Genomic DNA, 22,952 nt, shown 5'->3' with positions numbered 1-22,952 from the left:
CATTTTATTTAAATCCACAACAACAACGCCCATAGAAGCAGCAGTGACGGCAGCAGAAGACATATCGCATTGGGCCTGCAATAGACTGCAAAGACTGCTGCAAAAGGCCTCTGTAAGGTGTTCAAAAGCAAAGCTACCACTCTGAAGACTGAAGGGTGCCCAATCCAAGCCAGGGTATTTTCAATCATCTCTTATACATGCGAAAACTGGACAACCAATAGGTGGGACCAGTTGAGAACTGAAGCATTTACATTTTAACATTGTCGAAGAGTATTGAGTACACTATGGACTGCCTTAGACGTATGCCTGGGAAGAAGGACAGTCAGGCAGTCCTTAGAAGTGGCTATATCAAGACCTTGTCTCACATACTTTGGAAGACCAGTCCCTGGAAAAGACCACTATGCTTGGAAAACAGAGTCCATGAAAAACAGGAAGACCTTCATGGTGATGGATTGACCCAGTAGCGACAACAATGGGCTGAAACATAATAACAAATCTGAGGATGGCATAGGGTCTGGCCATGTTTAGTTCTGTTGTTCATAGGGGTGCTGTGAGTCAGGCCTGACTCAGCCACACCTGACCAGAGTAAGGTTGTTAGCTGTTCTTGTTAGGTGCCATCCAGTTGGTTCTGACCTGTAGCAGCCTCAATTCATCTCGTCAAGGGTCTTCCCCTTGTTTGCTGCCCCTCTTCTTTACCAAACATGATGTCCTTCCCCCGGGACACCCATTCACATTATCTCCTGATAACATGTCCAAAGTATGTAAGACAAAGTCTTGGTCTTGACATCCTTGCCTCTAAGGAGCCTCTGGCCGTAACAATCGCAATTGTGTTCCTATAAGTGTCCGAGTTTACGTGTGTATGACCCTGTTTTTTCAGATGATTATCTCTCTGTGTTGGCTAATTCCCCTCAGTCTACCTATTGCAATGGAACCTGTGCATATTCTTTCTAAAAGCTCCCTGCTCTTCTTTGAGAGAGGTCACCTGGCATTGCTCGCGACCGACGACATCACAGATGTTTCCTGGCATTTTATTTTTCCTTGTGATACACAACTTTTAGAGGTATGAACTTCCCCGGATTCTGAAGGATTCTAAGTGTGCATGGCGGACACCGTCGGGCTGGCTTCATCTCCTGTTGATTGCTTTGTCCAAGACCGTTTGACTACCCACCAGGCAGAGGCTTTCCTCCTCAGCTGTAACCTCATCTAACACAATGTTTTGTTGTAGTTTTCCTATGAGCTTTCTAGGGGGTCTTAAATTTTTCACTTGTGAAATATACCTTATTTTTAAATTATAAAGTGAGCACATGAATATACCACTCAGATTACGAAGCCATCATCCTGAATTGGTTTGAAGGCTTCATTTGTCTGTCCTGGGTCACAACCTGTTCTTCTAACCTGGAGATAGCACCATCCTGGCTTTGTAATGGGCACCCTCTCATTTGGGTTTGCACTTTTGTTATCTGTATGAGAAAAAGTAAACAAGCACTGCTATAAGACAGCAGCAGCCCTGATTAACACAACCATCAGAAAGGGAACCCGTGGCATCTTGGCAGAGCCTCCATCCAGGCCTAGAACCTTCCTGCGCAGAGTGGGCTTGGTGGCAGTGTGCGTGCGTGCAAACCTCCCTCGAAGAATTCCGTGCTCTTCCACCTACATCGCATCCTGATGGCACTTCGGGCATCTTCAGGGCACACATCATTTTCTTTTAAATGGTCTTTAAGTTTGGGAAACAAAAAGAAGTCTGAAGGGGCGCGTTCAGTACAGTAGGGGGTGGGGTGAAATTCTCCTAGGACAGCCTCTGCTGCGCAGATATATTGTCATACTGGGGCAAGGGGGGCGGGGTAGGGGTAGGGGGAGCACAACGTTCTTGGACTTTTTCTCTTCAATGCAGGTTCCAACTTTCTTCACACTTCTTCATAATAGCTCCCCGTAATTACACTGTGTCCTTTCAGAAAATCTACCAAGATGGCCCCTTCAGAAGCTCTCCTCAAAGCCGCCATTGCCTGCTGAGTTGGCATGTCTGTCTTGACATCCCCAGGACATCCCCGGGAAGCTACTGTTCTCATTGGACCTTTTGTTGTGTCCTGTTTGAAGGCATTTTAAAGGTGTGAAGACAAGTGTGTTCCCGAGGAAGCTTATCTACATTCATCCACCGACCACGGTTTAAACCCGTTTCGTTTGGAAAAACATCTACGCCTGTGTGAACTGAAAGCTAGGAGCAATGCTTTTGACTTATCCTTGTATTCGTGTCAAAAACCAATAGGTTCCGTTTTGCCTGTTTGGGGATGTTGCATGAATGGGTTCATATTGCATATGGTTTTTTTGTGGTTTATCTTGCTTAATATTATATCGATAAAATGTGCCAGTTTATGTGTATAGCTATATTTAGAACATTTCCACTTCTGAATAAATATTCTGTTATATGAGGGCCTTCAAAAGGTTTGTGGGGGGGTAATAAAAGATCATGGAATTTTCCCACAAAGGTTTCGAAACCCTTTCCTAGGTGCATATCACCGTCTCTAGAAGCCCAGGTCACACTTGGTGAACTTGGGCGACCTTGAGTCCCATCATGAACACCAATTCTGCCCGAGCATGTGCTCCGTGAGCGTGCGTGCACGGGGTAGCGCTGCGAGCTGGCGGAGCCTGAGCCTGGCGCCAGGCAGAACCACAGGTATTCCTCTCACAGAGCACCCCCCTTTCTGAATCTGATGCAGCCCTCCCTGAGGCTGCTTATCTGTCCCTGCACTTTCTGCCAAGCAGCGGAGGACTACGGTGGTTTCCACGGGGCTGCTAACCAGAAGTCCAGGATCCACACCCTCCAGTTGTCCCCAGAGAGGAAGCTGTGCTGTCGGGTTCTGGAAAGATTCACAGCACACAAACCCCATGAGGGCAGGCCCACGCGGTCCACCAAGTTTCTGTGGGTTTGTTTTGTTTGGGTTTAATAGGCACATCGAGTGTCTTGATTAGATTCAGGGTCATTTTCCAGAAAGACTACCTGACAGTTGTTCTGTGTATTTCCTAGTGTATTATGTAAGGATGCTGGTGGTAAATTTTGTCAGTGACTGCTTACTGGAAATGTTTTTATTTCACTCTTATTTTTAACATAATGTATTTATGCTGAGTATAGACTGCTGGATGGGTAGCTATTTTCTTCCACGAGATGAACCACTGGCTTTGATTTCCACTGCGGCCGCTGAGACCCAGACTGCGGGGAACTCTTACGCTACTTTTCCTCTGGCTGCTGGAAAGATTTCCTCATCACCACGGAGCTCCTTCAGCTTCATCCTGATCATGTCTTGGGGTGTACGTCCTTCGATTTGCACTCATTGCAAATTCTTAAGTCAGCGAATTGCTGTTTTCTATGAATTCTGGAAAACTCTCCTCTGTTATCTCTAGAAATAGTACCTCTGATCCACTCTTTCTCCCCTGGAGAGAGAGGGAGAGAGAAGGAGAGAGAGGGAGGGAGAGAGAGAGAGAGAGAGAGAGAGAGAGAGAGAGAGAGAGAGAGAGAGAGAAGTTCCTTGTCTTTGTGGAAGTTGAATCAGGTATGTTAAAACTCCTCATTGTATCCTCTGCTTGTATTAACCTCTTTTTAAAATGTTTCCCATCTTATTGTTTCCATGCTGAATTTTAGAAACTATTTTCCTGCCCTGACCTAGTTTTCAATTTTCTTTAGCACACTATTCAACCCATCGATTAAGTTGTTTTCAACTATTTTGTTTTTATCTTTAGAAGTTCTATTTGATTATGCTTTTTATCCCCTGAACATACTTTAAGCTTATATTTGAGCTGTTTAAACTAAGCACAACTATTTTATATCCTGTATTATAGAATACCATATTTGTAAATAAGTGTTAGAAAGCAGAGCCCTGTGCCTGTGGGCCTCGTGCGGGGGGAGGGGGGGGAAGGGCAGGGGTTTGCCTGTTATGCTAATAAAATCAGATCAGTGTCCCATATCTTTCAAGTCAATCTCTTCTGAGATGCGGGAAGAGAGATGCTAGTTCATGAAGATTGTTCAAGAGCAGAAGTTCAACGAGATATTGACCTTTCTTCAGAGCTGACAGAGAAAGGAAGCATTTCCCATTTAACAGGAGCTTGAATTCAGACTTGTAGCCTCCCAAATTGTGAGAAAGTACATCTCTGTTCATTAAAGGCACCCACTTGTGGTCTACTTCTATTATAGCAGTGCTAGTTAACTAAGACATCTGAGTCCAAGAATATCAATTTCTGATGTATTCTGTGTCCCTTGGTTGCTTTTTCCCTCCCCTTTGTTATTCTTAAAACTTTTAAAAACTCAGCTGCTCTCGTTTCTAGGAGAGTAAGTTTTGATGGTTTTCTGAATCCCACGGTAAAGGTGTTTTCTTCAAGAGATAACATCTTCAAGTAAACGATATGTACCCCCGGAGCCTGGGAACATTATTAGTCTAGGACCCTCTCGGTTCATGTTTGCAAACTTTGGGCCTTTCCAGACCAATCAACGGGATTTGAGTAGCAGAGCCACAAGGGGCCCTGGTGTTGTTGTGATGTCTCGGCCCTTACTTAGCAAATGGAAGTGCAGCCGCTGCCTGTTGGCTTCTCCCCCTGCGTGCTGTAGCTCAGGGGCCGAGTCAGTGCAGCAGCTGGACCGGGCAGGAGAGAAGAAGGGCTGTTTCTTCTTTGGCTGCCTTCCATCGTCTCTTCCATTTTGTAAACTAATGTAGATAATGCAATTCAAAATTAATTGTAAACACTGTCGATAGGTTTGCCTATGGTCCACTATAAGTCAATTTCCTGATTTAGCATCTACAAGCCATGTTCTCAGTCCTCATTAATATGCACCGAATTTAGTATTAATTCTTCTTACTCACTGCCACAGGCTAGAAGTGCTCCATAGGGTTTCCCAGAGTGCCTTGTCGGCAGCAGACAGTCTCAGGTTTCTACTGCAGAGTGGGTGCTGGGTTTGAACTGCTGACTTTACATTGAGCAGTCCGACACCTCACCCACAGAGCCAACAAGCAGGCTTACAGTAGTTGAGATTCCCCAATATTTGAAATGAATACACTTTGTCTTATGGTAGGAGCCCTGGGGCAGAGTGGTTTAGGTGTAGGCTGTGATCCACAAGGCCAGCAGGTGGAAGTACCAGCCTTTGTGGCGGGAGAAAGACGGGCTGGGCTCTCTCCTCCCACCAACAGCTAGAGAAAGGCCCAGCCGCAGTGCTCCTTCAGGGCTTCGGTCGGTCCTCGCTGCCGGTGAGTCTGCTTTGCTTCCTTTGGGGGAGCGGAACTCTGTGGTATGGAGTCAGCCTCCCCCACAGACGTTCTGTTGCTCAGTTATCGTTCACATGTGGAGAAGATACTCGGACTCACCTCGGACTCTCGGTTCCTTCCGGGTGAAGTGGCGGTTGATTAAAAATCATGCTGTATGCCATCTTGAAATCATGTGGCCCCCCGCAGTGTGGATGTTCACTCCCCAGAGCAATGACGTTCACAGAGAGCATCAAGTAACTCCAACCCAAGTATGCAAAGTCAGGTCCACATCTAACCGGAAATGTCCGTGTAACACGTCATTGATATTACTTTATGGTTGTATCAATCTTCACATACCTTTATTTTGACTGCCGATTTTTAAAAATACTGTAAGAAGTCACTCAACATTAACCATAAATTACTCAAATTATTATTCGGGAAGATTTATAAGTTAATTCAGGCGCAGGACTTGAGAATTATCTTCTAGGTAGCTAACTATTATCTGATATCAGCCAAACAGCACCTAGACTGTCATGTGTAATGTGCACTGAAACTGAGTCTCTATGAGACAGGTTTAGGCATTCTGTAATGCTGTTTTCTTATTTTAGATTGCAAAGGTTTTACTGGTTTTAAAATATAATTCAGTAAAATCATTTCAGTGTCACATACTTTTATTAACATGAATAATATTGAAGCTTTCAGAACAAAGTTACCCTTTTAACACAACTTGATGTTAATACTAGTGTTCACACACGTAAGAAGATGGGCATCATCTAAGCACTACAATGTCTACTTTTTTGCTGTTAGTATCGAACACTGAAGTTCGTATATTCCAGCTTAGAAATGGCCTTCTCGTTGGAAAAGGCCGTGCGGTCGATGCGAGAACTAGGACTTCCCACCTTGCTCAGCCAGGACTTCCTACAAAAAAGAGGAGAAAAAAACAAAAAAATTAGAATATGAAGTATACCTAGGTCAGCTAAAGATTTCCATAATTGATATTAGTGGGATTTTTACTTTCACTAAGCAACTTTCACTTGTAAAATGATATGTAAAATTTCCCATTATGTATGCCCTTCGAAGAATACTAATTATAGATCACTTAATAAAAAGAAATGCTAATAAATTTCATAAGTCAATTCCTGATAATTCCTTATTTCTCCCTCTTAAAACACTCCAAGATGATTATTATCTAGCTCTTGTGTGTAAAAGGGTAAAAGTAATTTGGTAAAGAGGTTAGTAATAAAAATAACTCACTATTGTTCTCATTACCCAGCACCTGGAATATCATTTGTGTAAATGTGCATAACACAATAGATAAAGGGTAGATAAATAATAAATGTGATCTTCCAGAGAAGATGAAAATAAAACCACATGGACCTTTTCTGCAGTATCTACTACGGCCTATTGTATACTAACTGCCCCAGTTGTATGTTCTGAAAACATTTTCCACTTATGCAGTGCCATGATTTTCCTGAGCTTATTAGAGAACTCCATACATCTACGTGATGCTTTGAGGTACAGCCTTGGGGTGCCTCAGATACTAGCGGGTCTGTTGACTACTGCTGACACCTCAGCTACTGCTGTTGGAGATTCGACAGTCTTCCTCCTGTCAAAGAATCGGTTGGGACGACAGGTTTAGTGGGGTCCCAGGTCAAGAGGCTGAGGCCAGCTGCTGTGGGAACACCCTACCTGTCCCCCCAGATCCTCAGAGCTGTGGGGCCGGCGCTGCCCCAGCTGTGCCCTCGCCTTGTGCCCATCCCAACAACGGTGTATTCAAAACACCTTCTGGGCGGAAGCTTCTGGTGAGCTTGAAATACTCTCCATCGGGTAGGAAAGACCAGTGGTTCCGATTCCCACTGTGTTCCTTAGCCCTCTCTGTGCTGTTGGATGTTCGCTGGATGACGTGATCCTCCTTCAGAAGCTGACCTCTCCACACAGGACATTTTCTTTTTGGCAACTGACTGAGGTGAAATCTTGAGCATGGAAATGGTGGGTGTTAGGAGTTGATTGCTTAATCTTACTAATTGGATCTCCTTGGAGCCTTCCAGAAAACAAAGGCCAGAAAGAATCACGAAGCCTAGCCTTCCTCAAGCACTGCTGGTTGCTCGGCACTGTGTGCAGTGCTGCACCGTGCGGTTTCCACTAGTCACCAAGAAACTGTGTTGAAAGGGCGGGACTTGAGGAGGAAGCTGCCAAGGGGATGTGTGAGGTAGGAGGAAAACCGAGAGTGAAGTGTCCCGGGGACCAGAGGAAGTGTCTGGGAGCAGGGAGGATGGAAGCGGGTTCACATGCTGGCAGAACCAGGTAGGGGAGCCCTGAGAAGTGACGGTGGCATTTATCAGCTGATGGCTGCTGGTGATGGTGGAGGCCCCTCAGGATCACAAGCAGTCTGTCTTGACTACTCACGGAAAGATTAGCCGTTTAAACACGCCGAGCACTGTTGTGGACGAAGAGACGGGAGACTTCTTCCATCAAGGGCTTTGGAAAAACTCCAAATCAAGCCCCGCTCTATCTATAGGGTTCCAAAAGCTGTCTGTCCTCACTGGAGCAGACAGACTCATCTTCCTCAGTCACAGGGGCTGGTGAGTTTGAACCACTGCCGTTGTGGGTAGCAGCCCGACGTTTACCAGGGCTTACAAACAGAGAAGCCTCGTGGACTAGCAGTACCATACAGTATTTACTGCAGGGTCATGGATCAGGACTGACTCGCCACCACGAGCTTCCATTCTTGGCTTGTTGGCTTTGATGAGAGTAGTTTTTAAAATATCTATTTATTTGAATTAAGTATTAATTGGGAGTTAATACATATACCATATCATTCCATAGTTCAATTATGTTAAGCAGTTGCTACCACAATCAGTTTGCAAAAATTATTTTTCTTTCTGGACTACCTGACATCATCTCCCTTTTATCTGCCCTCCCCTATCAACGCCCTCCCCTCCCGAAACCCTTATTCTACTTCCTGTCCCTATAGGTTTATCAATCCCGGGTTTCACGACAAGAGCAGTTTTGACAGAGTGAAAGATAAACTTGAGAGACTCTGGAGAAATTAGAGACAGTGAATCTAGGGCAAAGACTAGTGGGCATAGAACCTGCAATGACTACTCCATTGAGCTGATGATTCCATCTGTTTAGCTAGTTGAGAGACTCTCCGTGTCTGGCCTTCCTTACGCTCCAGACCTTCCCTACTAGCCAACACAAAGACAGAGTCTATGCCACTGATGGGGACAGACCCCTGTGGGGCCATGCTGTCACGAGATTCGGCTCTGTCACACTGCGGGGGGAAGGCCTCTGTGTTGCGGCTTTGCACATGCTGCGCTCTTGCCAGAAACCACCTTGCCTGACAGGCCTCCAACGCAGGACAGTCCTGGCCGAGCCCATCATGTGCTGCTCCCGCAGCCAACCCTCACAGGCGGGGTTTGGGCCTGGAGATGTTCTCCTAGTCCGAGAGCAACTTGTGACAGCCATTCACAAGAATTCCTGGCAAATTAGCAAACAAAGAAACAAGAACTCGTGTCTAATTAGGATGTGAGTGGGATGGGAGGTAAATACATGTCACTCATGCTCTGCGTGAGTGAGACCACAAGATCAAACATTACCGATAAATATTGAAGTAGCGCTTCACACACGCACACGCACGCACGCGCGCACAGCTGAACCAGATGCTGGCGCTCCTGCTCAGGGTGAGCCCGTCGGCTCAGCAGGGCTGGCGGTGGACTCTGCCTGAGTCCATGGCCAAGGCTTTGGGGTTGGGCTCAAGCTGCCTCCAGGTCAGCAGCGGAGAGTCACCGCTTCTGCCACCGGCACACACGCCAAGCTGGATGCAAAGCACCGCCCAGATGCTAGTCTATCCCCAGGTTGCTTCCTTCCTCGTTGCCTATCTAATCAGAGTGTGGAGGTAAGAACATTGACTATAATGCGCTCACTTACCAGGAAGACTATGAGGTGGTGCAGGGGTGAGACAGGGGAGAAAGGACTGAGTAAGGGCGGGGGAAGGTGGCTAACTCTGGGTCAGGGAACCCCAAATACCTTTCTGATAAGCACTTGAGTTAAGTTTTAAAGACAGTATCTGTGAGGTTTGAAATTTGAGCGTCGGGAATGATAGACTGCCATTAGATAAACAGTAAGGACGAGGAACAATCCAGCTGCGTCTATTCTGGTTCCGGCTCTGTCCAGTTGGGGCAGGGGGGGGGGTCCCTGGTGGTGCAGTGGGTTCAGCCCCCGCATCAACCAAGGGCTCGCGTGACTAGTCGCCCACCACGGAAAGAGGAGGCAGCTGCTTCTGTGCAGATCCCGTATGGGAAACCCTGGGAGCTGCTCTGTTCCGTCCCACCGGTCGCTTGGAGTCGCTCGGAGTGGGTTTGGGTTGTGGTTGGATTTATTCAATCCTTTCAACTTCCCTTTAAAATCCAAAAATAATTTGGAGAAAACTGACATCCTAATAGCACTTAATCCCGTCATCCAAGAACATCGTTTTTTGCTATTTTTGGTCCAATCTTTGTACCCTCACTAAAATTTTCTGACTTATTCAGGTCATTTGGTAAGCTTACATGCAGGCATTTTGTTGTTCTGTTTTAAACATGACATTTTCAACTGGCTAGTGAGAAACTGTGGTTTTCCCACGTCACCATCAGATGCCTTGTAGGAAGAATTCCTCTTTCACCTTCTTCGGGGTTCCCAGGTAGGCTGCCCTCTGGGCTTTCCCAGTTGTTCATTTTCATCGCATTTACAGAAGGCGTTCAGATGCTTCTTGTCAGTTACCCGGAGCCTGGCAGCCCGGGTGACCGCCCGGCTGTAGACCAACCGTCCCCTGGTCACTATGGGCTGGGGAAGACCAAAGGCAGCAGCAGTCCCAGTGGGGTTGTGAGGCAGCTCCCTACCCTCCGGGCGCTGCCACCACAACCGGGAAGAGAAGGGCAGAACCCTGTTGACTTGAGGCAGCAAAGGGGCCAGCAGATGACACAACATGCCTCTGCTCCTACGTCACCACCACAGCACGCCAACGCCGGACTGTGTGGAAAGGCCCAGTGAGTTTCCGAGACTGTAACTCTTTATGGGAGTAGAAAACCGCGAGTTTCTTCCTCAGATTGGCAAGTGGTTGAGAAGTGCTAACCTTGCAGACTGCCGCCTAACTTGTACCTATCAGGCCCCCAGGGCTCCAGTCAATGTCTTTAACAAATAAAGACCAGGAAGATTCAGCTGACAAACATGGAAGAAGGAAGACGTGCTGCTATTGACAGAAGTCGGGTCACTTGGTCACCATGGACGATTGTGTGACTCTTTTCCCTCTAATTGTTTTAGGTGTCTTACATGAAGGTTTTGAAAGTTACACTAGCTTTTATAAGACCTACTTTATTCCTCTGCCAAAACCATGCTGCCTTTAGGAAAGTACAAACAGACGAAGGGATACCATTATGGCCGAGTCTCTTTTATATTTGAATAGGATTGCATACATCTGGGAAAACAATCTTTTTACGGAAAACAATTGACAATGATCTTAATATATTATTTTTAAGTTTCTTCAGACTATTTTTGCATTAAAAAGTAATCAGACCCTAGTGCTGATAAATGTCAGATCTGTGTTTGGTAAATTAATGGGACTGTTTTCCTGTCCCCGTCCGAGCTGTCCCCACAGGGCTTCTACAGCACTCTAATTCTGTAGTGCAGACGGCACATATTTAGTTACTGACCACAGAAGTGTCCCTCACTGGGAGTCTCCTCAGTGCAAGCAGGTTTGCATGCTCCTGCCCGGCACTAAGAAGATCACATCTGTCACCCTGTGTGGATGTGATTCTGGCTGTCCATTTGGTGCCTCCTGAACAGGAGAAGGCACCAACCAGAAGCTTCAAGGTTGATAGTTCAAACCAAGCTCAACCAGAAGCTTCAAGGTTGGTAGTTCAAACCAAGCTCAACCAGAAGCTTCAAGGTTAGTAGTTCAAACCAAGCTCAACCAGAAGCTTCAAGGTTAGTAGTTCAAACCTGGAAATGTGTTTCTATAAGCTCTTGGGCTCGAAAACCTTAGGGAGCATTCTACTCAGGCTGCCCTGAGTAGGAGGACTTGAGGCAACAGCAACTGACAAAAATAACGTTGGGAATGTATGCATGAAGGAGGCAGAATTCAAGTCTTCTTCACTATGGTATCCCCCTCCCCCCAGATGATCAGTGCATGTAGACTGAATATCTGTCACCTGGGCCCCTTCTTCAGACCTACAGCATCTGTGCACAGGGGGAGGGACAGTCCCAGGGTTCTGTCCACAAGGTGCCCTGTTGGCACAGTGGTTACCTGCTCGGCTGCTACCCAAGCGGCTGGCAGTTTGACAGCCCCGTGGTTCCCTGGGAGAAAAGACCAGGCTCTGCTCCTGGACCCCGTGAAGACCCCAGCCTAGGGAGCCCGGGGGCCTTTCTGCTCCGTCACCGTGGGTCAAGAAAGAGGAATCTGAACACACTCTTTCCACTCATCCACTTAATCTCTCGCTGACAAAAAAACCTCACACTCTTTCACTCCTGGAAACCGAAAGAAGAGGTTGTTTTCAGTATAGAAAAGGAGGAGAGCCTGGACCCATTGAAGCCGCGCATGCGTCTAGTAAAGCTAAGCCAAGGCAAGCGCGTGGGAGCCGCTTTGCTCTGTCGCGTGGGGCAGCTGTGCGCAGACGTGGACGTGAAGACCCCCAGCAGCGTTCCTTCAGGCACGAACACGTGTAAGCACCGACCCGACCGGTCCCCTCAGAGGACAGCTGAAGGTCTCCGAGCCAGACCTGACACCCAGAGCTGCGCACATGAACAAAGTCATTTATGTGATCGGCTCATTTATTCTTTTTTTTAACATTTTATTAGGGACTCATACAACTCTTATCACAATCCATACATACATCAATTGTATAAAGCTCATCCGTACATTCTTTGCCCTAATCATTTTCAAAGCATTTGCTCTCCACTTAAGCCCTTGGCATCAGGTCCTCTTTTTTCCCCTCCCTCCCCGCTCCCCCCTCCCTCATGAGCCCTTGATAATTTATAAATTATTATTTTGTCATATCTTGCCCTATCCGGCATCTCCCTTCACCCCCTTTTCTGTTGTCCGTCCCCCAGGGAGGAGGTCACATGTAGATCCTTGTAATCGGTTCCCTCTTTCCAACCAGCTCATTTATTCTTGTTAGTTCCCCAGTTTACTGCACGTGTGATGGTGAGTTGCCTTGTCACATGTGTAAGTACCATGTGGGCTTCACGCAGAGCTCAGGGTGGCGATCAGGAAGCACAGGAGGGCAAGTCTGTCCTGCCAACCCGGTCGCAGCAGCAGGCCAATCATCAAGCCCAGTTCACACTTCTCCACACTGAGCCATGTTGCAATTATGGGGTGAGATCCTTAGCCCCCCCCCCCCATATCCCAACGATGTACAAACACCTCTTTGTACTGTTGTATTAGTCAGGTCTTCTTTTTTTCCTTTTTAGAGGGAAGAATACTTTCTTCAAACAAGTCACGTGAAAGCCTAGTAGAACAAGTGAAGTTCCTCTGTGGGGCACAGATTCTTGCAGAAGCCCTTCCATCACCAGCAACCGTCCCCCTCCCTCAACCCCTATGCCGGCCCCACCTCCCCACCAATGTTTCCTAAACCCCTCTGGAGGAAGCCTGTGGCACAGAGGAGACGGATTGAAAACTGCCCTCCCAGTCCATTGCTGATCAGAGATGTGAGTGAACAGAATGTACGCAGAATCCATCAGACGTATAAATGAAAATCAAAAGGGACTTTTCCATAACTCAAGTCTGTTAGTGTTTACTGCAAATTGTAGTAAGTTCCCAGGGTGATAAAAAAATTCCATTTAACTAATATCCTTCTCTGGAACAAAGAAATAAAATTAAAGCATTAGAAAGCCAACACTATTAATAATTCATTGCAATTCTATTTTCTGTGACTAAAATGAGACAGCATAGTCTTTTCGGATATCATCTCTGAGACATCAATATAAAACATTGATCAAAGCAAGGAAGCCGGCAGCAGGGAAAAACCTCAGCTAATGAATTAAAAGCCAGCGTGCTGGGTACTGGAAAATATTGAGCTGCTTTGCCGTCTCAAGCTTTTAAACTAGCACTGAGAATGGAAGTACGGTCTAGAATGTGTTTGTAAGTCTCCCTTCTTCACCACGTCTTCTTTTTCGGTCACGGACAGAAAAATAATAGTGTGCATCTTCATTATCCACAGAAAGTCTGCAATGGTGTTTTAATATCACACCTTTAAAAAGTATCACTCAGTGTGTGGTTAGTGAAAAGTTCAGGGATTACCCAGGGACTCCGAGGACACCCACCACGAGCCTGAGATTCAGACGTCTTCTCTTTAAAATGGATGACAATTCCTCTCCGAGTTACTGGAAGGCTTGCAGAGGGGGCATGGAATCCCTGGTGCGATGCCTGACAAAGGCAGGCCCTTGGTCACAGCTACAGCAGTGTGATTGTCTCTGGCAAAGGCAGGACACAGCCAGTGCGAGCGCATCAGAGGCACCTGGTCCCTCGGGACACGGCTCCAGAGGGAGAGCGCTTGGTCTTGGTGCCATGCAACTCGCTCAGCTGGGTGAGAGACAGCAGAGCCACACTGGGGTTCTGAGAAGCAGCCAATTAAACCAAAGGGCCTGGGGCCAGAGAAGGCACCTTGACCAAGGTATCCATTTGAAGAACCTGGGTGGCATCCCCAGTTATGATCAGTTGATCAAGTGCTAACTTCAAGGTTGTCAGTTCAAGGTCACCTAGCACCTGCATGGAAGAGAAGCCTGGCAAAGTGCTTTCAGCACGATCATAGCCAAGAAACCCTGGGAGCAGCTGTCCCTGTAAATATGGGGTCACCACGTTTACAGAGAGACCCAATGGCGACAGGGCAGGTTTTCGTTTCCACACATACACACACATCCAACCAGAAATGCCAAACTTATCTTGATAACAGATGCAAAACTGGTTAAATTCAATAAAGCAGTAACTATCCAATATTACTATCATGTGAGCCTCTTATGTAAAAATAAAATTTTCTAGGGCCACATTAAAATAGAAAGAAAATAATGAAGGGAAACTAATTTTAATAATGTGTTACTTAACCCAACATATCAAAATATTATCTCAAGATTACTAAAATTACTACATTTTTAAATCAATGAGATATTTGGCATATCTTTTTTGTGCTGAATCTTTGAAATCTGCATGTATCTCACTCTTCCAACCACCTCGCTTCAGACTAGCCATATGATACGCACTCAATACCCTTCAGTGCTAGAGGCACCAATCAGACGACACAGATGTCTGTAACAAACCAGAGTCCCCCAGCATTGGACAATCTTCTCTGCAGGGCTGAAATCAATTTTATTTCTATCAGGGGAAAAAAACAATCACACTGCCATGAGCAAGAATTATTTGCATATCTAGAGTTTCTACAAGTAAGTGTCTACCTTACGGAGCTGTAAAATAGCTCAGTCACTGTAAAGTCAACCAAATATGTACTCCTTTAGAATCAAAACACCTTTGGAAGTTCTACAACACAATACACAAAACTTCCCTTGCTAGGACACCCTCTAACCGTTGACCCATTACTAAGCGTTGGCCAATTTTCCCTAGTAGAGCCACCAGGGAACCGCCAGGACTCAGGAGGCAGCCGCTAAAATCATCTCACCGACGCACACATCAGCCTGACTGCAGCCAGGCACGCTGCGCCACCCCAGAGCTGCTGGCTCTATAGTCACGTCATGTCCAGTGGGCCCTCGCCCCAGATACACAATGCCTCTGGCCTGCTGCCGCTCTCCCCACCTGTATCAGTTCCAAACTGAAGTTTCCCATGAGCACCTCTGATTGATGTCACCTGAATCAGATGTAAAACGCTGACTGCCAAGGAGCGAAGGGAAGGCAGCAGAAAGAGGTTGGAGCAGACACGGAGCATGCGCAGCCATGCCGTTACTCCATGAACAAGAACCTCTCCCTCTCCACCGCCTGTAATTGGTAGCGTCACTATTGTGGCCCTCAGGTTGGAATAGACTCCCTCGCAGGACCATCACTGAACGGTCACATGGAAAAGGAGACGCAAAGGACACACTTGAGAGAATGTCCAGAGAAGAAGCTTGTTTGGTAGTAAGGAAACGAAAGGGGCAGACCCTTTCCAGAAAAACAGCTATCAAAAGAAAAAAGTAAAACAGCTATGACTGCCCAATCCTGCAGCGACCCCCCGGTGATAGAACTGAGAACTGCCCCTGGGGCATCGGAACTGACAGTGCTTTGATGCTTCAGCAGGACAGGCTTCAGGGAAGGTGGGGTGGAGACCAGATTTGGACGGTTTTAGGAAACAGGGGGGCAGGTCTCGGAGAAGAGAAACTATCCAGGCAGCAAGCATAGATAAATCTTCTGAGGTGCCTGCCAGTGAAGGAGAGGGCAGACAGAGCGCGATGTGATGCATCTTTAAGGTACTGTTCTTGGCAAGTCAAGCCTGCAGAGAGTGTGGTTTTATGGCCTCCCGATCTCTATGAGCTCGACGTCTTGGAAGAACAATATTTGAGGAGCGTTGCTTTAAGGACACACTGTCCAAGACATTCCAGATATGTTATAATCGGCTCCTCCATCAGACCAATAAAGAACAAACTGGCCAGATGCCTGTGTGTTCTTACAGCCCCTGACCTCCTTGCTTCCCCAGAAAGGTTCCTCACAGGCAAATTGGACTCAGAGATGCTGCTGGCATTCACTCCTAGAGGGTTGCTTAGACAGCTCAGAGTCCAAAAGTGGCCCGCCCGTAGCAGAGGCCATTACTCCTGGCTCTAGTGTGTGGCCCCACCCTCCTTGTTTCCAACCCATTTTCCATTTTTAAGTGCACAGTGTCTGGTTATAGTTTTACACATCCCTGAAAATCACTTTAAACCCCTGCAGGGAGCAGAGGGGGGCTGAACACATAAAGCGGAGTTTTATTTGTCCTTGTTGATTCTGCTTCTTTGGTTTTATATTGCAGCTTACTTCAAAGGGGTGGGGCAGACTTATTGATAGAGTTTTACCTTAAAACCAGCTTTGCTAGGTACCTCTTCCATTAAAGTGGGCATGTTCTCTGGGCATGGAAAAAGCATGTCTCAGCTTTAGTGGTCTCTGCGCTGAGGAAGCCTCTCAGGGAGATGAATGCACTGACTTGAAAGGAGAATTCATGAAGCATCTCTGTGACAGTCGCTTTGGGCCTGCTTTGTGCCGAAATGAAGCAGAAGGATATTCAGAAGCCAGAGTGAAGAGACAGCTAGTGGCCTTAGGCCTGGGATTTGGAAATCTGATAGCTGGAAAGCTGAAGCAAAAATTAAATGTTCATGAAAGAAGAGTGGCTGTGTTCAGGGGATCATCTGTGACGGAGTGTGTGTCACTACATACGGTGAGCATGAGGACCAATTATGTAACAGAGTAAAAAGAAACAGGGACTTTCAGAATGACTCGACAGTTATAGCGAGCAATCAAAACACTGACAGCCTTCTTTATGGACACGTCTCACAGTTGCAGGATCAGCTCTTTTTTTCAATCTCCCAGAATTATTTTCAAAAGCATTATTCCAATTAGAAGCTCCTGTTAACCCAAAAGGGTGTTGCATTTTATCTTTAAATTCAAGTCTGTGAGTCAGCACATTGGGAGGGAGGCTCATGTGGGAGGCAAGAAGGCCAGAGCAATGTTTCAGCTGGCATAAGGATACTCTGTTCTCTTGGAAAATTGTGTTTTTACATTTTAATACTCTGAAGATCTTTTTCAGCACAATGGTGTTAAATACATACATATTTCAATCTTTTACTTATACATACTATCAGAAAAAATGTAATTTCTTAGAAAAAATTTTATATTCATGAATAAATATGTCAGCTTATTTCCTTCTTTTAAAATGTGAAATATTCCATAAGAAGTGAGAAAAACATACATCTCCTTAATATTAATAATTGTTTTAGTACTCAGTTAAAAAGAAGAAGAAAAAGAAACCCAGAATTCCCAATAAACATGTTTCTGTTCAAATTGTGTAAACTAAAAGTGAGTGCACTCTTGTAATTCTGGTGATACTGGCATGCGCCTGTCAGGTGACTTAAAATTGCTATGCACTTTATAAAGAAAATTAACTTATTAAAAATCTTAAGAATCTTCTGAAGACGAAAAAGGCACTGTTATAGATTGAATAACGTCTCACCAAAAGATGTTTTAGATCCTCACCTCTCTGCCTGTTGGGACAATCTCATTTTGGAATGGGTTGTCTTCTTTTTGTTAATCTCTCAAAAATAAAAGCAAAATTAAAGAAGTGAACAGAGGAGAAAGGAGATCTCCAGGAATCAGGAAGCCGAAGTCAAAGAGACAAGGCTCTTCCCCGGGAGCTGACACGGGGAGAAAGCCTCCCCTGGAGCCAGCACTCTGAGCTTGGACCTCACTGTCTTACACTGAGAAAATAAGTGGCGGTATTTGTGACATGGCAGCAGTAGATCATTTAGACATCATTTCACCAGGAGTAAGGTGCTGTTTCAACAGATACTGAAACTGTGGAAGTGCTTTTGGAATGGGGTCAGAATAGGTAGAGGCTAGGAGAGTTCAGGTTTAAACGGCCTTAAAGAGACCGTTAACAGAAGGATTGACCTCTTAATCAGTGATGCTAGGGCTCAGAAGGACACGAGGATCAGTACACAATGTCTGTGGTCTTGGTACATATGGTACCAGCAGCAGAATACTGCTAGGAATTATACATTCAATATACTACTGGTGAGGCTTTTAAAGAAAACATGCAACTGGGCAATCAAAGAAGGGTGATGTTTTCATGCAGTGGCAAAGAGCTTGTCTGAATTATGTTCAGATGTTTAGTACAAGTTAGAACTTGTACATGGTCAGTCTGGATATGTGGCTGTTGAGATGTCTAAGGAAGATCTTAAGGGGCCCTGCTTTCCCCTTCCAACTTACAGTAAAGTGAGAAAGGAAAAGGGTAGAGTTATAAGCAAATTATGAAAAGTGAAAACAACTTAAAAGACTTAGACATTTACGTTATATAAACTAAGGACACATGTTCTAGAATTTTCACGAAGGACGTGGCCACACGATCATTTGGTAACGAGATTAAGTCTGTGACTAATGGATCTAACCAACTACCACCCATCCGCTTCGACCAAGGGAACGGAAAACGAAAGGAAAACACGGTGTTTGTCTCTTAGAACTCTGTGGGCAGGAAGCTGCAGGGCTCTATGGGCCGGATTCCAGTAAAAGAGAGGCCAGGGAGCAACTTGGAGATCAGGGTAACTGCGGAAGGAGCACTGGAAGCAGTGTCTTCTCCGCCTCAGAGGGAGGGGCTCCAGCTCCCATGTTTCAAAGACTTGGATCTTTGTCACTTCAGATATGAAATGTGGGGCTCCTGTTAAGGTATGCCAGAGAACTGGAGCTGGTGCCTAAAGCCGAGCGGTGGCTCTGCCAGCCTGAGGAGCAGCAGAAAAGGGGCTTGTCGGGGTCAAGAGAGGGTAGGAGCAACATTTCTTTGGACTAGGAGAATAGGCTCGCCCAAAGCCAAGCAGCAGAGCTGCTGTGCCAGCGGCCTCGAAGGAGGAGCGGAAACCAGAAGCATGATCAGAACACGCAGCCTGGAGAGCAGGGTCATTTTCCAGATGGTTGCAGAGAACAGGAGATTAATGTCCAGCCTTGAGAGTTAATGGCATTCTTTTCTGCCGGATTTGGACTTACTTATTTCCTGTGAACCGTCCTCCCCTCCACTTTCCTCTATTTGTAAGGAAAATGTTCACCTTGTGCCTCTTCTGCCATTCTATTGATAAAAACGAGTCATTTGTACCCAGATTTCACAGGTGAAGAGAAATGTTGCCCCAGGATGGACCATGCTTAGTATCATTTCTATTTGCTTTAGATGAGTTAGATGATGATATTTTGGACTTGTAGTTGATTTAAGATTTTTAGGATGATGTGATGGGGTGAATGTGGCAAGGATATAAACTTTGGAAGCCAAAGGGTGGGTTATTATTGATTGAATTCTGTCCCCTTCAAAGTAGAGGTTCTTGAATTATATTTCTTTGCCTATGGTTATAATTCCATTTGGTTTTCCATTTTTAAGGTGTCAATAAGGCAACAGCACTGTAGGGTTTGTCTTGAGTCGATTTCTTTTGAGATACAGAAGGGATTAAACAGTGGACAGAGGAGCGATGGGGTGAGATAGAGGCCAAGACTTGTCTGTCAGCTTGTTCTCCTGTGGTGCCTTGTGTGTCACTGAGATGGTGAAAGTTATGTCACTGGTGTTTCAATCACCAGAAGGGTCACCCAATTTGGAGAGTGTCAGCAGAGCTTCAGACAAAACAGACTACAGAAAAGGAATAGGCTGTACACGTCAGAGGAATTAGCCGCTGACAATCCTATGGAGAGCACAAAACTATTGCCATTACTGAAAATCTAATAAATATAAGCAGAACATTTTCAGAGATAGTACCAGAAGAAACGCCCCTAAGGGCGGAAGGCACTAAAAATAAGGCCGAAGAAGAGCTTCCTTTTCAAATTAGAGTCTATCATGACGTTGGGTAAAGGCTGTGGAGCGAATCATGACGTTGGATAAAGGCTGTGGAGCGAAGCGTTTGGAACATTCATGTGCTGGTGGGGCGTGACTAAAAATGAGAGGAAACAGCTGCAAACACCAGTAATAAGTGGACTTTGGGATGTATGAAGTAGGAATCTATGAAAATTGGAAGTCATTATAAATGAAATGCATAAAGATGAATATTGTAGGTGTCAGTGAGCTGAAATGGGCTGGTGTTGGCCATTTTGAATTAGAAAATGATATAGTTTACTATGCTGGCAATGATAAATTAAGAGAAATGGTATTGCATTAATCTTCAAAAAGGACACTTCAAAATGGATCTTGAAGTGGAACGCTATCTGTGATAGGATAGTGCTTATCTTCATGCAAGGAAATCCAATCAATACAACTATTACTCAAATTTATACACCAACCACACAAGTTAGTGGTGCAGAAATTGAAGAATTCGACCAACAACTTCGGTTAGAGAGACTGATCAAACATGCCATTAAAATGTATTGATACTTGCTGGAGATTGGAATGCAAAAGTTGGAAACAACGGGGAAAGATTAGTAGTTGGTAAACATGGTTTTGGTGATAGAAATGTAGTGAGACAGTGGATTATAGTGTTGATTATGGCAGACATAGTTAGGTTGCAGTGTAATATTTTGGCATTTGATCTCCCTGTTGTCCCATTTTAAAGCTGTTTCAATTTTCTCTTTTGAAGTGAAGGGGAAATAAATGGTGATTGAGCCTCTGGTGAACCCTGTGACCACAGACCAAGATGTAAACAGCCTTGCTATCAAGCTGAGTGCATTGGAATGTGGATTATTGCAGATGCAGTCAGGTTAAAATTTAACATCTTATCTATTCTGCTGTGTTTTTTTTTTAAACATTTTATTAGGGGCTCATACAACTCTTATCACCGTCCATACATATACATACATCAATTGTATAAAGCACATCTGTACATTCTTTGCCCTAATCATTTTCTTTTCTTTCTTTCATTTTTTTCCCCTTTTCTTTTTTTACATTTTATTAGGGACTCATACAACTCTTATCACAATCCATACATATACATACATCAATTGTATAAAGTACATCCATACATTCCCCGCCCCAATCATTCTCAAAGCATTTGCTCTCCACTTAAGCCCTTTGCATCAGGTCCTCTTTTTTTTTTTTCCTCCCTCCCCGCTCCCCCTTCCCTCATGTGCCCTTTGTAATTTATACATCGTTATTTTGTCATATCTTGCTCTATCCGGAGTCTCCCTTCCCCCCCTTCTCTGCCGTCCCTCTCCCAGGGAGGAGGTCACATGTGGATCCCTGTAATCAGTTCCCCTTTTCCAACCCACTCACCCTACACTCTCCCAGCATCGCCCCTCACACCCTTGGTCCTGAAGGTATCATCCACCCTGGATTCCCTGTGCCTCCAGCCCTCATATGTACCAGTGTACAACCTCTGCCCTATCCAGCCCTGCAAGGTAGAATTTGGATCATGGTAGTTGGGGGAAGGAAGCATCCAGGATCTGGGGGAAAGCTGTGCTCTTCGTCGGTACTACCTTGCACCCTGACTGACCCATCTCCTCTCCTAAACCGCTCTATGAGGGGATCTCCAGTGGCCGACACTTGGGCCTTGGGTCTCCACTCTGCACTTCCCCCTTCATTCAATGTGGTATATATATATACACACACACACACACATATTCTTTTGTTTTTTTTGCATGATGCCTTATACCTTGTCCCTTTGGCAACTCGTGATCGCACTGGCTGGTGTGCTTCTTCCATGTGGGCTTTTTTGCTTCTGAGCTAGATGGCCGCTTGTTTATCTTCAAGCCTTTAAGACCCCAGACACTATCTCTTTTGATAGCCGGGCACCATCAGCTTTCTTCGCCACATTTGCTTATGCACCCATTTGTCTTCAGCGATCCTATCATGGAGGTGTGCAGCCAATGATATGATGATTTTTTGTTCTTTGATGCCTGATAACTGATCCCTTTGGGATCACTCGCTCACTCAGGCTGGTGTGTTCTTCCATGTGGGCTTTGTTGCTTCTGAACTAGAAGGCCGCTTGTTTATCTTCAAGCCTTTAAGACCCCAGTCACTATCTCTTTTGATAGCCGGGCACCATCAACTTTCTTCACCACATTTACTTGTTCACCCACTTTGGCTTCAGCAGTTGTGTCAGGAGAGTGAGCATCATAGAGTACCAATTTAATAAACGAAAGTATTCATGCATTGAGGGAGTGCTTGAGTAGAGGCCCAAGGTCCTTCCGCCACCTTAATATTAAACCTATAAATGTAGACAATTAGATCTATTTCCCCATCCTCATATATACATTTGCATGTACACGTCTTTGTCTAGACCTCCATAAATGCCCCTTGACTCCCAGCTCCTTCCTCCCTCTCCCTTGACTTTCCTCCTGCCCCACCATCATGCTCCGTCCCCACCTGGGCTACAGCTATACCTCTTCTCTACGCAACCTTACCCTTGATCATTCCCCATCAGGCCTATCACTGCCCCCTCACTACCATTTTGGGTCCCATGTTGTTCCCTTGTCCCTGTGTTTATTAACACCACTTCCTTACCTTCCTCCCCCTCCCCCACCCGGATCTGTCTGTCCCCCCGGAACTATCTGTCCTATTGTTTTTCCTCCAGATAGTTCATCCAGCCTGTCCTATTCAGACAGACCTGTGGAGACACTAACATGCACGAAAACAAGACAGAGGAAAACAAAGCAACAGTATACAACCAGACAATAAAACAACAAAAACAAACCACTGACAAAGAACAAAACAAAACACTTCACAAAAGAAAGGCTTGTAGTTCATTCAAGGATCGTTTGCTGGCCCTTAGGAGCGTTTTCCAGTCCAGTCTGTTGGGGCACCACGCCCTGGCCCCAATGTCCACTTTCAGCATTTCTGCTGTGGTTTTATGCGTGACTTTGTTACCGTGGTTACTTTTGTTGTTGTTTTCTGTATATGAAATCCAGGACAGGCAAAGCTAGAAAACAGCAACTGCATTCATAGTTCCTTGGTACTCTCAAGGTATGGCAAGGGAGGTTGGGGGGGGGGGCGCGATGGGGAGCTAACAACAATGAGTACAAGAATAAAGGAAATGCTGTGAAATTGACTGTGGTGATAATTGTACAACTCTTCTGGTTGTGACTGAACTATTGAATTGTACAAAGCGTGAGCTACACACCAATAGCGC

At 45.6% G+C, this 22,952-nt stretch overlaps 1 protein-coding gene across 1 annotated transcript in view; it reads right to left on the bottom strand.

The window, feature by feature from the left end:
• Positions 1–5,878: 5,878 nt before the first annotated feature.
• Positions 5,879–22,952, bottom strand: part of ACYP2 (acylphosphatase 2) — a 154,646-nt gene continuing 137,572 nt past the window's right edge. The window contains exon 4 of the mRNA XM_075535307.1: positions 5,879–6,143. Within this exon, the coding sequence (XP_075391422.1) occupies positions 6,029–6,143 (115 nt within the window). The 3' untranslated portion in view covers positions 5,879–6,028. The remainder of the gene's footprint in view (positions 6,144–22,952) is intronic.

The sequence above is a fragment of the Tenrec ecaudatus genome, chromosome 17 (genome assembly GCF_050624435.1).
Source record: "Tenrec ecaudatus isolate mTenEca1 chromosome 17, mTenEca1.hap1, whole genome shotgun sequence".
In the NCBI taxonomy this organism is placed as follows: domain Eukaryota; kingdom Metazoa; phylum Chordata; class Mammalia; order Afrosoricida; family Tenrecidae; genus Tenrec; species Tenrec ecaudatus.
Note: the sequence above shows the minus strand (reverse complement) of the source record. Positions and strands in the feature narration are given on the sequence as shown.